Genomic DNA, 15,994 nt, shown 5'->3' on the forward strand with positions numbered 1-15,994 from the left:
GTCATAGTTGAAGTGTACCTATGATGAAAATGACAGGCCTCTCTCATCTTTTTAAGTGGGAGAACATGCACAATTGGTGGCTGACTAAATACTTTTTTGCACCACTGTATATATAATATTACTTTTTAGGTTTATGAATATGAATATGCTTTAGGGCTCCCGAGTGGTGCAGTGGTCTAAGACACTACATCTCAGTACAAGAGGTGTCACTGCAGTACCTGGTTTGAATCCAGGCTGCATCACATCCGGCTATGATTGGGAGTCCCATTGGGCGGCGCACAATTGCCCCAGCGTTGTCTGGGATTGGCCGGGGTAGGCTGTCATTGTAAATAAGAATTTGTTCTTAACTAGCGGGCTCAGGGTCAGGTCAGGCAGAGATCGGTAATCCAGAGTAGTGGGGCAAAGGTACAGGACCGCAGGCAGAACAGTCAGAACCGGGAAACTAGAAAACAGGAGCAAGGAAACAGGCAGGAGCAGGGAAACAAAACGCTGGTAGGTTCTACGAACAAAACGAACTGGCAACAGACGAACACAGGAATAAATACACAGGGGATAATGGGGAAGATGGGTGACACCTGGAGGGGGGTGGAGACAGCACAAAAAAGGTGAAACAGATCAGGGCGTGACACACTAGCATAAAAAAAACTGTTTAAGCAATGAGCCTGAGGCAACAGAAGAGAATGCTTAGCTTAAAATATTGATAAAATGTTATGCTATTTCTTCACATTATAAGCACAGCAATGCGGACACAGCAGTAAGTGTGAAAGTTCCATTGGCAGGAAAACACCATTCTCAAAAGTGACCACAAATGTGATTATGCATGTATTGCTTTTATTATAAAAGTGCATTGTTATGGTGAAAATTATCTTCCCCAAAATTGAAACTCACACACTGCATATGTAGCCGATGCAAAATAGCTAGCTAGTTAGCGGTGGTGCGCGCTGGTAGCGTTTCAATCGGTGACGTCACTCGCTCTGAGACCTTGAAGTAGTGGTTCCCCTTGCTCTGCAAGGGCTGTGGCTTTTGTGGAGCGATGGGTAAGATGCATCGAGGGTGACGTATGTTCACGCCCAGGTCGGGGCGATGGGACGGACGTAAAGTCTTTACTGTTACACATATATATATGCCAGTTAGGCTCTACACCCGTTGTGAAGCGGATTCGTGTGTTTCATTTAAAAAACTTATTTGGCCACTTTAGTTGGTGATACAAACCTTATCAAAACATATAGGCCTATGGGCTAAGCTACGATGATTTGAAAAAGTCGCCAAAAGAGATCATGCTCTGTTTGCCTTAAACTGGGCATCATTCACAAGTGATAGGCTAATATTGTTACCCATCACACTATTCTTGATTTAATCTTTAATCTGCTTTACATATACTAAATAATATATGTGTGAAATGTGTTATGATTTAGAATGGACCATTATCGTACACCTGTCTGAAAAACAGGGGCAGTGAAAAAAATGTATGACACCTATGCACTTAAAGAGCTAATGGAGGACGCTTTTCACGTGGTTCATTTTCATCCCAGCCAGGTAGGCTATACTCCTGTTGTAAAGAGAAACCATGTGCTACTATTAGGAAAGTTGAGAAATAAATATAGTAGGCCTAGCCAATAGAAAGCTGATGCGATACTCTTTTTCTGTACAGCACTTTGAGATATCAGCTGATGTAAGAAGTGCTATATAAATACATTTGATTTGATTTGATTTGATTTTTAATAGACGCCATCACTCTGTTTTCACGCAATTGCATAGCCTACAGAAATGTTGACCAACACGAGCTCAAGGGCTCTCGTGAAAGTGTTTGATTAGATTTTCGATTACATTTGCATTGATGTCAGAGTGATTAGAGGGACAATAGAGTGCAGAGTACCAGCCAGTTAGCAGGTTTTGGTAAGCTGCCAATGACCATCAGCAGCATCAGCGCTTGGAGAAGCCTAATTACTGTGACTAAATGGTCACGTGGAATTTGACTGTCATCATGACTCGTAACAGCCCTAGTGTAGAATCTCATCTTCACTTTGCATATTTATGAGTCCCATTTCTGCATGTCACCATTTAACCCAGATTAACAGAATTCTTAAAACCTGTTGCACAGATGGGTCATTCCGCCAATAGAGTGCGTTTTGCGTTCCAGTGATATTTTATATAGAAATTGTGCACCAATATAGAATTTTAAAAGACTGTTAAATAAAATTAATTTAATTATAATATAAAACACATGGAACTTGCTAAAGTGCCAAAAATCTGCATTTTGACATGTCCTACATCATGTTTTTCTGACTTCTAGGAAGATTGTAACCCACTTAACCCCAACATTTCCCAAGTTTTCACCATAATTGGTAAGCCCTAGTTATTTCGGTGCTTTGACAGTCATTTTCTGATGATTATTATTTATTTGTAATTAGCGATTAATAAATTGGTGTCCCTCATTTTAAGGTGAACCCTGTTAAATCAACTGAACTCTCGTTTTAATATGGTGAAACTATTCATTTTTAAATATTTGTTTCAAAAGAAACATTGAACATCTAATAGTCAAATCATAGTGTAAAATAAAGGGAGCTGGTTTTACTCTTTTTGACATTTTCCTGTGTTTTGTGGTAGATAACTGAGAGCGCGGCAAATAACGTATCAACCCTGTTACCCATAGATAGATGGACTACAAATAACAAGTTAGACAAATGTGTTATAAGCTTGCATCATTTGAATGCCCCTCCCTGTTGCACACAACATGTTTCCATTCCCCCTGTCTTGGGTGATTTAGGATGAAAATGTCACGCCCTGACCTTAGAGATCCTGTTTATGTCTCTATTTTGGTTTGGTCAGGGTGTGGGTTGGGGTGGGTATTTTATACTCTTTTATTTGTATTTCTATGTTTTGGCCGGGTAGGGTTCTCAATCAGGGACAGCTGTCTATCGTTGTCTCTGATTGAGAACCATACTTAGGTAGCCATTTTTTCCACCTGTCTTTGTGGGAAGTTGACTTTGTTTAGGGCACATAGCCTTTAGCTTCACGGTTTGTTTTTGTAGTGTTTATTGTTTTGTTCTGCATTTTCCAAATAAAGAGAAAATGTACGCTCACCACGCTGCACCTTGGTCCTCTTCTTTTAACGGCCGTGACAGAACTTCCCACCACAAACGGACCAAGCAGCGTGGTAAGGAATAGACGTGGGAGGACATTTTGAATGGCAAGGGATCCTGGACGTGGGAGGAGATCCTGGCCGGGAAGGATCGCCTGCACTGGGAGCAGGTAGAAGCAGAGAGGAAGGCGAAGGCAGCAGCTAAAGCAGATCGGCAGCATTATGAGGGAACACGGCTAGCAAGGAAGCCCGAGAGGCAGCCCCCAAAAATCTTTTTTGGGGGGGCACACGGGGAGTGTGGCAGAGTCAGTATTCAGACCTGAGCCAACTCCCCGTGCTTACCGTGGCGAGCATGTGACTGGTCAGGCACCGTGCTATGGGGTGATGCGCACGGTGTCTCGGTTGAGCATTCACAGGCCGGTGTGCTCTGTGCCAGCATCCCGCATTTGCCGGCTGGAAGCGGGCATCCAGCCAGAACGGGTTGTGCAAGCTCTGCGCTCGAGACCGACAGTGCCCCTCCACTGCCCAGTGTATCCGGTGCCTCTGCCAAGAACTAAGCCTCTTGTATGTCTCACCAGCCTGGTGAGTCATGTGCCTGCGCTTAGAACTAAGGCTCTTGTATGTCTCCCCAGCCTGGTGAGCCCTGTGCCTGCTCCCAGAGCCAGGCCTCCTGTGTGTCTCTCCACTCCAGTGATGATCCATGGCACGAAGCCTCCAGTGATGATCCATGGCACGAAGCCTCCAGTGATGATCCATGGCACGAAGCCTCCAGGGATGATCCATGGCATGAAGCCTCCAGTGATGATCCATGGCACGAAGCCTCCAACGACGGCCTCTAGTCCGAAGCCTCCAGCGACGGCCTCTAGTCCGGAGCCTCCAGCGACGGCCTCTAGTCCGGAGCCTCCAGCGACGTTCTTCAGTCGGGAGCCTCCAGCGACGTCCTTTAGTCGGTCTCCAGTCCGCAGCCTCCAGAGACGGCCTCCAGTCCGGAGCCTCCAGAGACGGCCCGCAGCGAGGGTGCCCAGTCGGGGCCCGCAGCGAGGGTGCCCAATCCAGTGCCCAGATTTTTGTAGTTTGTTCCAGTCATTGGCAGCAGAGAACTGGAAGGAGAGGCGGCCAAAGTAATAATTGGTTTTGGGAGTGACCAGAGAGATATACCTGCTGGAGCGCGTGCTACAGGTGGGTGCTGATATGGTGACCAGCGAGCTGAGATAAGGGGGGACTTTCCCTAGCAGGGTCTTGTAGATGACCTGGAGCCAGTGGGTTTGGAAATTAATATGAAGCGATGGCCAGCCAACGAGAGTGTACAGGTCGCAGTGGTGGGTAGTATATGGGGCTTTGGTGACAAAACGGATGGCACTGTGATAGACTGCATCCACTTTATTGAGTAGGGTATTGGAGGGTATTTTGTAAATGACATCGCCGAAGTTGAGGATTGGTAGGATGGTCAGTTTTACAAGGGTATGTTTGGCAGCATGAGAGAAGGATGCAGGAAGAAACAGGAAGCCAATTCAAGATTTAACTTTGGATTGGAGATGTTTGATGTGAGTCTGGAAGGAGAGTTTACAGTCTAACCAGACTCCTAGGTATTTGTAGTTGTGCACATAGTCAGAGCCGTCCAGAGTAGTGATGTTGGACAGGCGGGCAGGTGCAGGCAGCGATCGGTTGAAGAGCATGCATTTAGTTTTACTTGTATTTAAGAGCAATTGGAGGCCACGGAATGAGTTGTATGGGATTGAAGCTCGCCTGGAAGGTTGTTAACACAGTGTCCAAAGAAGGGCCAGAAGTATATAGAATGGTGTTGTCTGCGTAGAGGTGGATCAGAGACTCACCAGCAGCAAGAGTGACATCATTGATGTATACAGAGAAGAGAGTCAGTCCAAGAATTGAACCCTGTGGCACCCCCATAGACTGCCAGAGGCCCGGACAACAGACCATCCGATTTGACACACTGAACTCTATCAGAGAGGTACTTGGTGAACCAGCAGAGGCAATCTTTTGAGAAACCAAGGCTGTCGAGTCTGCGGTGATTGACAGAGTCGAAAGCCTTGGCCAGGTCAATGAATACGGCTGTACAGTATTGTTTTTTTTACCCCCCTTTTCTCCCCAATTTCCTGGTATCCAATTGTTAGTAATTACTATCTTGTCTCATCGCTACAACTCCCGTACGGGTTCGGGAGAGACGAAGGTCGAAAGCCATGCATCCTCCGAAACACAACCCAACCAAGCCGCACTGCTTCTTAACACAGCGTGCATCCAACCCGGAAGCCATTATTTTTATTTAACCAAGCAAGTCAGTTAAGAACACATTCTTATTTTATAATGACGGCCTACCCTGGCCAAACCCTAACTTGGACGACATTGGGCCAATTTTTCCCCGCCCCACGCGCCTCCCAATCGCAGCCGGTTTTGACACAGCCTGGAATTGAATCAGGGTCTGTAGTAACGCCTCTAGCACTGAGATGCAGTGCGTTAGACCACTGCGCCACTTGGGAACTGAAAAAAACAACAATCTAGGAGCCTCATGGTTTTCACCCCCTTCCATAGATTTACACAGAATTATGACAACTCCCGGAGGCCGTCCTCCAGCCTATCAGAGCTCTTGCAGCATGAACTGACATGTTGTCCACCCAATCAAAGGATCAGAGAATTAATCTAGTAAAGCATAAACTACAGCTAGCTAGCACTGCCGTGTATAAAATGTGGTGAGTAGTTGACTCAAAGAGAGAGAAAGACAATAGTTTAACAGTTTTGAACAAATTAATTTATTCCAAAATGAAGGAGAAGCAAGAGAGAATGTCATTATTTTCACTTACTTAGCTAGCAAATGCAGCTAGCTAGTTTAGCCTACTGAAACACCCTCCTCAAACAGAGGGATGCTATGTTAACTAGCTGGCTATGACTTTCCAACACAACACTGGAACTCATTCAAGTCAAGGTAAGCTTTTGGTATTACTGCCACCAGGGCCATCGGTGTAATGTCATATATACACATATTCATATACATAGCTCATATATCAAGCACATATATTAAGCCGCCTGACTCAAGTCATTGCACGCACCCCTGTCCAAACAGGAAGCACCCTAGCCCCAGCCATAAACTGCCAGTTTCAGTTCCCCTTATCTCACGACTCCTGGACACACAGACACTTCATCGCACGAACACACACACCTCACTCCCCCCTCTACTGGTCGGGTGCCAAGAGCAGAGGACTCTGCTGTGCACCAATGGGGCCTGTTCTGGCTAGAGCAGGCCCGCCTCCAACTCTTCGGGACCAGTCAGAAGACCAACACAACAAGACTCCACCTACATTATTCCATGTATAAAATCTGTTGCAACCTCTGTCTAGGTCCCTTTTCAGCTGACTCCTTACTGAGTCATGTGACTAGGTCCGTGCACGTTAAAAACTGCAGGACAAGATATATTTTGACTCAATAAACTGCCTTTTTGTTACAACTGAAATCCACTCTGCCCAGCGTCCATGATTTGGTCTCACTCTCCTGTAATTCAACACCAACAGTAACTGCGTACTGACTGTACACTAACTTTACTGCACGATTGTAGCGTTAGTTATATTAACTATGCTGACTATGACATTAGTTTAGCTAATACGATGACAACGATGTGGGCTGTTTTTGGAGGTTTGACTTGGAAAGGTTGTTTCGCCTGGTCACATACAGCTGATTTGTTGTGCATTGAAGTCCACAACGGAAGATAACGTGGCTGTTATGAGAGTGAACTCTGTTTACGCGTGATCAGGGGTGTATTCATTTCGCCGATTCTGTTGAAAAACGTTTCTTAAACGGAACAACACGGGGATACACATACCTGAATTTGTCCAATAGAATCTCTCGTTTGCAACTGTTGGACTAATGATTACACCCTATATCAGCTAGATGCAGGCAAGAGTGTGCATCTACATTGTAAACTTTCATTCATAGGCTAGGTTGTAGCAACCTCATGATGGGTATAGGGAAAATTTGAGTATTATGTACATTGAACTGGGTGAAAGGAATATGAATGAGAGTCATCCAATATGCTATAATAGAAATTAGGCCATTGCTCACGAAAGAAAATCGTCCTCCCTCATCTTAAACGGCACTGAGCGCCACTGTGTGTAACCTATACTATATGCCTCAAAGGGAACCTTGAAGGTGTCTTCTTTTTTTAAACGTTATTATTATTGTACCGTAGCCATATGTTTGTTGAACACACATTTGTCATGTGTGAATCATGGCGTTGTAAATATATACAGGCAACTGCCAAAATAATGGAACACTTGTGTAGATGAGGGACACAAAGTATATTGAAAGCAGGTTCTTCCACACAGGTGTGGTTCCTGAGTTGATTAAGCAATTAACATCCCATCATGCGTAGGCTTGAAGATTGAATTAAGATGAGACAACTCAAGGAATCTCAGACAGTTCATCCAGGATTAATAATTCTCTAATACATAAATGGAAGGGTTCTGCTTCAACAAACACTTTGACAAGTTTTACATGGCTTATATACTGTCAACTCACACTTAATGCACTTTTTGATGTGGTGGGCACAGAACCACCCTCGGTAGTCAGTTACAGCCGGTATAGGCTAGGAGCCAACATGCTCAACAACTCAAGTTTCTTTACTGGCTGAAATAGCCTCCCTTCTAGGATACTTTTCTCAGTGTCTTTAAATCAAATAACATTTTATTTGTCACATACACATGGTTAGCAGATGTTAATGCGAGTGTAGCGAAATGCTTGTGCTTCTAGTTCCGACAATGCAGTAATATCCAACAAGTAATCTAACCTAACAATTTCACAACAACTACCTTATACACAAGTGTAAAAGAATGAATAAGAATATGTACATAAAAAAATATATGAATGAGTGATGGTATAGAATGGCATAGGCAAGATGCAGTGGATGGTATAGAGTACAGTATATACATATGAGATGAGTAATGTAGGGTATGTAAACATATAAAAGTGGCATTGTTTAAAGTGGCTAGTGATGCATTACATCAAGATGCAGTAGATGGTATAGAGTACAGTATATACATGAGATGAGTAATGTAGTGTATGTAAACCTTATATGAAGTGGCATTGTTTAAAGTGGCTAGTGATACATTTATTACATACATTTTTCCATTATTAAAGTGGCTGGAGTTGAGTCAGCATGTTGGCAGCAGCCACTCAATGTTAATGATGGCTATTTAACAGTCTGATGGCCTTGAGATATAAGCTGTTTTTCAGTCTCTCGGTCCCTGCTTTGATGCACCTGTACTGACCTCGCCTTCTGGATGATAGTGGGGTGAACAGGCAGCGGCTCAGGTGGTTGTTGTTCCTGATGATCTTTTTGGCCTTCCTGTGACATCGGGTGGTGTAGGTGTCCTGGAGGGCAGGTAGTTTGCCCCCGGTGATGCGTTGTGCAGACCTCACTACCCTCTGGAGAGCCTTACGGTTATGGGCGGAGCAGTTGCCGTACCAGGCGGTGATACAGCCTGACAGGATGCTCTCGATTGTGCATCTGTAAAAGTTTTTGAGTGTTTTTGGTGACAAGCCAAATTTCTTCGGCCTCCTGAGGTTGAAGAGGCGCTGCTGCGCCTTCTTCACCACGATGTCTGTGTGGGTGGACCATTTCAGTTTGTCCGTGATGTGTACTCCATGGAACTTAAAACTTTCTACCCTCTCCACTACTGTCCCGTCGATGTGGATAGGGGGGTGCTCCCTCTGCTGTTTCCTGAAGTCCACGATCATCTCCTTTGTTTTGTTGTGTGTGAGGTTATTGTCCTGACACCACACTCCGAGGGCCCTCACCTCCTCCCTGTAGGCCGTCTCGTCGTTGTTGGTAATCAAGCCTACCACTGTAGTGTTGTCTGCAAACTTGATGATTGAGTTGGAGGCGTGCATGGCCACGCAGTCGTGGGTGAACAGGGAGTACAAGAGAGGGCTGAGAACGCACCCTTGTGGGGCCCCAGTGTTGAGGATCAGCGGGGTAGAGATGTTGTTACCTACCCTCACCACCTGGGGGGCGGCCCGTCAGGAAGTCCAGGACCCAGTTGCACAGGGCGGGGTCGAGATCCAGGGTCTCGAGCTTGATGACGAGTTTGAAGGGTACTATGGTGTTAGATGCTGAATGCTTAAATGCTAAATGCTTTACTGCTCAGAATAAGTAGTGCTCTCTTCCAGAGGAATCCCTCAGCATTGTGGCCCTTTCTAAGAATAGCACAGAGCAGAAGTGAAGGGTTAAAACTCACAGTATCTGACATAAAGTACTTGAGATCTCTATATGGATATACACTGAGTGTACAAAACATTATATTGAGTTGCACCCCCTCCCCCCTTTTGCCCTCAGAGCAGTCTCAAATCGTCAGGGCAAAGACTCTACAAAGTGTCGAAAGCATTCCATAGGGATTCTGGGCCACGTTGACTCAAATTCTTCCCACAGTTGGCTGGATGTCCTTCAGGTGATGGACTATTCTTGATACACACAAGAAACTGTTCCGCATGTAAAACCCAGCAGCGTTGCAGATCTTAACTCAAATCGGTGCGCCTGGCACCTACTACCATACCCCGTTCAAAGGCACTTAAATATTTTGTCTTTCCCATTCACCCTCTGAATGGCACACATACACAATCCATGCCTCAAGGCTTAAAAATCCTTCTCCCCTTCATTTACAAGGACATCAATAAGGGATCATAGCTTTCACCTGAATTCACTTGGAAAGTCTCCATCATGGAAAGAGCAGGTGTGCATAACTGCATTAGAAATAATAATTAAATATATATATTGCTACAAATCTCGATCTTCAGGGGCATGTATAAAAATGCTGGGCAGGCCATTATTTTGGCTACCATGGCTATACCCCCATATGATGACAATACCCCATCCACAGGGCACGAGTGGTTACTGAATGGTTTGATGAGCATGAAAACTATGTAAAGCATATGCCGTGGCCGCCTCAATCACCACATTTCAACCCAATTGAACACTTATGGGGGATTCTGGAGTGGTGCCTGAGACAGCGTTTTCCACCACCATCAAATGATGAAATTTCTCGTGGAAGAATTGCATCACATCCCTCCAATAGAGTTCCAGACACTTAGAGAATCTTTGCCAAGGTGCATTGAAGCTGTTGTTCTAATTCTCTCTTTCTCTCTCTGAGGACCTGAGCCCTAGGACCATGCCTCCGGACTACCTGGCATGATGACTCCTTGATGTCCCCAGTCCACCTGGCCATGCTGCTGCTCCAATTTCAACTGTTCTGCCTGTGGCTATGGAACCCTGATCTGATGTGCTGACCTGTTGCACATTCGACAACTACTGTGATTATTATTATTTGACCATGCTGGTCATTTATGAACATTTGAACATCTTAGCCATGTTCTGTTGTAATCTCCACCCGGCACAGCCAGAAGAGGACTGGCCACCCCTCATAGCCTGGTTCCTCTCTAGGTTTCCTCCTAGGTTTTGGCCTTTTTAGGGCGTTTTTCCTAACCACCGTGCTTCTACACCTGCATTGCTTGCTGTTTTGGGTTTTAGGCTGGGTTTCTGTACAGCACTTTGAGATATCAGCTGATGTAAGAAGGGCTATATAAATAAATTTGATTTGATTTCATATTATACATCATATTCACCCTCTATAACAACTGTGATAAAGAAAAGGCTGCAATGTTATTTAAAAAATCCTTTATCAAGGGAGACAAATCACATAAACCTTATTGATACAAATTAAATGAGATTGACCTGATAGGGCTGTAATACGCGTAAGGCGCGTATTTCTGACGTAGAAAACCAGCGACAGCTAAACATTTTTTAAATTAAACAGTAACATGCAAAACATAAACAGCTCACATAAACGTTCATAACCGATCAAAGTAGCTATTGCTATTTACGCTTTAACATTGAAGGGGAGAGTAGACTTTAGCGTTAGCATTTCTGACGCGACTGCTCGAGCTGACTTCCTGCATTGAGGAAGCGACTGCTAGATAGAGTATCTTTCATAAATTACACTGAGGTATGTCTGAAAATAAAATAAAAATGTATAGCAAGTAATTCGCTACTCATAAACGACCAAAATACCTGTTGCTATTTACACTTTAAAATTGAGGAGTGTAGACTTCAGCGTTAGTATTTCTGACGTAGATATCGAGCGACAGCTCGAGCTGACTTCCTGCATTGTTGAAGCACTGCTTGATAGCGTTCCAGTATTTTACATAAATTACACTGAGGTATGTCATTTTTTTTATAGCAAATAATTCGCTACTCAAACGATCAATGTACCTGATGCTATTTACACTTTAAAATTGAAAAGGAGAGTAGACTAGCGTTAGTATTTCTGACGTAGAGATCAAACGACCGCCCGAGCTGACTTCCTGCATTGAGGAAGAGACTGCTAGATAGCGATCCCGCCCGTATTTTACATAAATTACAGTGAGGTATGTCTGAAATTTTATAGCAAATAATTTGCTACTCATAAACATTCATAACCGATCGATGTACCTGTTGCTATTTACACTTTAAAACGGAAGAGCATAGTAGACAGCGCTAACGTTAGCCTAGCTAGCAAGGATGAAATCAGAGGGCTAACGTTTGCTAACTAACTACTGTATCGAACGTTACCTAGTCAATCACGTTGTCACAGGAGGCTGGTGGCACATTTGAGGAGGACGGGCTCATGGTAATGCATGGAGCGGAATCAGTGTGGAATGTTATTAAATACATGAAACACACCTTGAAGTGCCAGCCCTCTTTGCTGTCTGTTTAGCTAACTGTAGCCCGCCTCTTTGCTACGAAGCCTAGCTATCGAAGTGGTTTGTAAATTATAGGCTACGTCACTTTGAGGGAAGGTCAGTAGTACTAGCTAGCTAGCCACTAATTAGTGTATGTTCAAACGACTTCTGATGGCTATATGGTTTGAGTCTAAGGCATTCATCATTATCCTGTGTTTTAAAGCTTTCAGACTGGTCCAAGGTGCTGTGCAGATTGTCTTGAACTCAACATGTAACGTTACTGCTACTACTACTCCTGCTCCACAAAGATTCTAGATTTTTCCTAATTAAAGCATTAGAAGAGAATGGACAAATGTGGATTGGGACTAAGATTAGGATACGGATTCTAGATTTCTGAGGGTAAATTTAAAGCATTAGAAGAGGATGGATTGGGATTAGGATACGGCTCACCTCCACCTTTGTTCTTGGAATGGATCAATGAGTTTGAAGCCTGCAGGTGCCTTCGGTTTATTTTAGCAGGGCCTATCCAATACCAACAATGACTGATGGAAGGATCTACGTGGGAAATCTTCCAATGGACGTCCAGGAGAGGGACATAGAGGATCTCTTCTTCAAATATGGAAAAATTCGGGATATCGAACTAAAGAATAACAGGGGAACCATCCCTTTTGCTTTTGTTCGCTTCGAAGATCCACGGTGAGTTCCTGGAGTGATCTAGTGTGTACACATCCAATCACAATACCTGGCTGTTTGGCAAGGTGTTCTCCTGATTTAGTAACATCGCCTGGGACTGACCTCAGTGAATGGATGGAGAAGGCGTTGACAAGTGTATATCCCTTAGGCAAGTAAGTAAGGAGTTCTGTGCTCTCTTCTCTTAGGGATGCAGAAGATGCTGTCTATGGAAGGAATGGATATGGATTCGGTGACTCCAAGCTTCGTGTAGAATACCCTCGCTCCTCTGGCGCCAAATTTAGTGGCCCTATGGGAGGCGAAGGAGGGGGTCCTAAGGGGAGGTTTGGGCCTCCAACTCGGAGATCTGAGTTCCGGGTGATAGTGACTGGTAGGTGGACGTTCTGAGTCGTAGGCAGTTGTTTTTGTCTCTCTCTCTTGGCGGACTGGAGGTCAAAGGGACTAAGTGGAGGTCAAGTCAGCTGCCCAAAACAAACAGGAACAAAACAGTAAAAGCTCTAACTGATCATGTTGACTGCATATACCCAAACACCGGCCATAGTGACTGGTAGGTGTATGTTTTATAATTCATTTTTGTTTTATCCATTGGTAGTTCTCTATTGTATCTGTGTTGTATGTCCTCTTATATAGCTAGACATTCCTATTTCTTAGGTTTCAATCTGGCAGTCAGATCATATGCCACTTTTTTTCTTTCAAATCAAGGGAAAATATTAGTTGAGAGACTGACAGTATTTGCATACTTATAGTGTCCCTCAAAGCTTTGCATGAAAATGTAGACACAAATGTGAATTGGAGATATGCCACTTGAAACAGGTCTATAAGAATCTGTAGCTGTACTTTTCCATTCCAATAAGCATTATGCAGACTTAACAGCTTCTTGTATGACAATGTGCTGTCTCCCCTCCCAGGCTTGCCCCCATCAGGGAGCTGGCAGGATCTTAAAGACCACATGCGTGAGGCAGGGGATGTGTGTTTTGCCGACGTGCAGCGGGATGGTGAAGGGGTGGTGGAGTTTGTCCGTCGGGAGGACATGGAGTATGCCCTGCGCAGACTGGACAGGACTGAGTTCCGCTCCCATCAGGTGAGTACACCTCGCCACAGCAAAACATCTCAAATAGGAGTGCATTTGCGAATTACAAGCTTATTCAAGCCCATGACGGAAGATTGTCTCCTCAGTCATTTGCTCTGTATGTCCTTCAGGGGGAGATGGCAAACATTCGTGTCCATGGAGAACATGGTGCCAGTTATGGTCGCTCGCAGTCCCGCTCCAGATCCCCCCGGGGGCGTGGCTACTCACCACCTCCTTACAAAAGCAGAGGGTCCCCTCCACAGCGCTACCAGTCACCTCCACGGCGCCATGTGTCCCGCCATAGCCCCCCAGTGAGGCGACACCCAGTAACACACCACAGCCCACCCCCACGCCACTATCGGTAGACCAGCCAGCCATTCACAAGAGGGCACTGATGATTAGGGGCAGTTTAATTATGTTTTGTTTATACCAGTTCTCCTCCCTGACACACACAAATAATTGTCCCCCTTTTGCTTGCTATGTGCATTCCATGGTCAGTCACCCCTGCCTTCTTGTTGGCCTTAATATGGTTGATTTATTTTCCTGTTGATTGATGTAAACTTCAGTTACCTGTGTCAGCGCACTGTATTGAGCTGAGTTCTGATGTCTGGTGAGACCATTTGTTAACTTGTCAATTTACTGGTCTTGCTGCTCTAGGTCACGTATGAACATGATCCATTTGTGATGAACACTGCCCTGAGTGTGACTCTCAACAAAAACTAAATGTGAACATCTGCCTGCAATGTCTATTTTTAAATGAATTGTAAGTGTGGACCTCCAAGTGTCTGAATACCTTTTGGAAATTGTTTGATTGTAATCTGCTGGTAAACCTGAAATCCTTAAATTTGTTTTATTTTAAATAAATGTCAAACTTTTTAATCAGTTCATTCCTTCCCCTCTCAATGTTTTGGTAACCTGTGGTGGCTGAATTCAAGATCATTTTGTTTTTCAAACCAAACACCTGCACTCAATGGGTTGTCACGTTGCAGATTGGGTTTCATGCTATACTGTTTGTCATTTCTGGTCCATCCTCAGAGCTGAAAATATGAATTGGTAGTAATGAAACATGATTATTCTATTTATTGCTTTGTCAATGTATATGTTAATCACATTACATCACTGAACTAAACACATTCCAGTAAAAAAAATTAACTTGGAGCAAAGAGACCCACAAAACTTATAATCTTGTACATTATGAACCAAGTCCAATGCATCCACATTGATGCCCTCTTCAGTTGTCTTGAGGGACATTATGCCAGGACACTAATAGACATTGACAATTCCAGAATTTAAAAAGTTCAATAAAACTCTTTTTGCAAAGCATCATCATTTTACAATGATCATCTGAAGTGCCCACCACATTATATTTATCTTGTGACCATGGATGTTTATTGGTCTGACCCAAATGTCTGGATTCATAGGTTCCTTTTGTAATCAATACCCAAAATCCAATCCCAATTGTCATTCAGCACTTTGGATCCTTCAAATGAATGCTCTTTAGTCTCCACACGAGGACAACGACCGCAAACAAAACCCAATTCAAGCTAAATTGGTGGACACCCTGTTCATGTTCCATTGCATGCCCAGTAAGCGATGCCAGTGAGTCACAAGGCAACGTTGTTGGGGAGATCCATCTCATCTGTCACCTTTCTCTTTATTTGGGCCCATGAATTCTACGCCATCAATGGGAATGTCCTTTTCTTTTATGGCCTTCTGCAAATACAAGCACACCATGTGTAGCTGTAACATTAGATTAGATACATGCATCTGACGTTTAAAAAGACAGCCTATTGTCCTCTCAATCCATTATCATGAAGTGAGTATATTTACATTCATATATTGGAAATAGATGCCCTGTGAAGAAGACTTCTGTGGCCTGACAGCTGACACATTGGTATTGCATCATTTTGGTTAGCTAACAAACAGTACGTGGTACAGCAGTTATCAATGCGTGGTGATGAGGAACAGGCAGATAGCTAACATACGTCCGTGTTTGATATAATGCATTTACCTGGACACAATGCTGATATTTCTTGAACATTTCGGTACAGGGATCACCGCTTCGATCTCCCTTCAAGAATTTCTCAGCAAACCAACGGTTAAAGCACTGGTCATATTCCCGTTTTAGGTCAGTGCAGCCCTCTCCAACACTATTCATCTTCAATGCGGAATAACCATAGACCGTATGAGAATAACAAATACTGAAAGAATAAAGATAACGATTAATTATTGAATTTATTGCAAGCAAAATTCTCTTCCGCACAGTTCTCTTGACTTCCCTTGAACCATATGATCTGTTTAGCCAGACACCATTGCGTACTTTGATGGCGTAATAAACAAGCGACACATTGTTAAAGCAACAGCACACTTTGGCTACAGGCAAACAATTTTACACCAAAGACCGCACAGAGTGAAACGAATTAAACCAAACTTTG

The 15,994-nt window shown here is 44.0% G+C and overlaps 2 protein-coding genes across 6 annotated transcripts; one reads left to right on the forward strand and one right to left on the reverse strand.

The window, feature by feature from the left end:
* Positions 1 to 11,209: 11,209 nt before the first annotated feature.
* Positions 11,210 to 14,441, forward strand: LOC139408768 (serine and arginine rich splicing factor 9). 5 transcript variants are annotated; one of them, XM_071153067.1, is made up of 5 exons: positions 11,210 to 11,299; positions 12,024 to 12,496; positions 12,679 to 12,860; positions 13,399 to 13,571; positions 13,691 to 14,441. In XM_071153067.1, exons 2-5 carry the CDS (start codon positions 12,339 to 12,341, stop codon positions 13,922 to 13,924), a joined length of 747 nt encoding a protein of 248 aa, XP_071009168.1. In that variant the 5' UTR covers positions 11,210 to 11,299; positions 12,024 to 12,338; the 3' UTR covers positions 13,925 to 14,441. The 5 variants fall into 5 exon arrangements, with proteins under 5 accessions (XP_071009168.1, XP_071009173.1, XP_071009171.1 ...); XM_071153072.1 differs by having other exon boundaries at positions 11,213 to 11,299; positions 12,320 to 12,496; XM_071153070.1 differs by having other exon boundaries at positions 11,216 to 11,299; positions 12,317 to 12,496.
* A 175-nt stretch (positions 14,442 to 14,616) lies between these two features.
* Positions 14,617 to 15,876, reverse strand: LOC139408769 (TP53 regulated inhibitor of apoptosis 1). The gene is made up of 2 exons (XM_071153073.1): positions 15,571 to 15,876; positions 14,617 to 15,272 (listed from the first exon to the last, which is right to left on the reverse strand). Exons 1-2 carry the CDS (start codon positions 15,715 to 15,717, stop codon positions 15,195 to 15,197), a joined length of 225 nt encoding a protein of 74 aa, XP_071009174.1. The 5' UTR covers positions 15,718 to 15,876; the 3' UTR covers positions 14,617 to 15,194.
* Positions 15,877 to 15,994: the final 118 nt, after the last annotated feature.

Source organism: Oncorhynchus clarkii, chromosome 5 (assembly GCF_045791955.1).
Source record: "Oncorhynchus clarkii lewisi isolate Uvic-CL-2024 chromosome 5, UVic_Ocla_1.0, whole genome shotgun sequence".
Classification (NCBI taxonomy): domain Eukaryota; kingdom Metazoa; phylum Chordata; class Actinopteri; order Salmoniformes; family Salmonidae; genus Oncorhynchus; species Oncorhynchus clarkii.

Bases quoted from the DNA above. Each gene is read 5' to 3' on its own strand.
- LOC139408769 (XM_071153073.1), bottom strand. From the start codon at position 15,717: ATGAATAGTGTTGGAGAGGGCTGCACTGACCTAAAACGGGAATATGAC. The intron at 15,273-15,570 runs GTAAATGCATTA...TTGTATTTGCAG, and splicing joins AATATCAGCATTGTGTCCAG to AAGGCCATAAAAGAAAAGGA.
- LOC139408768 (XM_071153067.1), top strand. From the start codon at position 12,339: ATGACTGATGGAAGGATCTACGTGGGAAATCTTCCAATGGACGTCCAG. The intron at 12,497-12,678 runs GTGAGTTCCTGG...CTCTTCTCTTAG, and splicing joins GTTCGCTTCGAAGATCCACG to GGATGCAGAAGATGCTGTCT. The intron at 13,572-13,690 runs GTGAGTACACCT...TATGTCCTTCAG, and splicing joins CTGAGTTCCGCTCCCATCAG to GGGGAGATGGCAAACATTCG.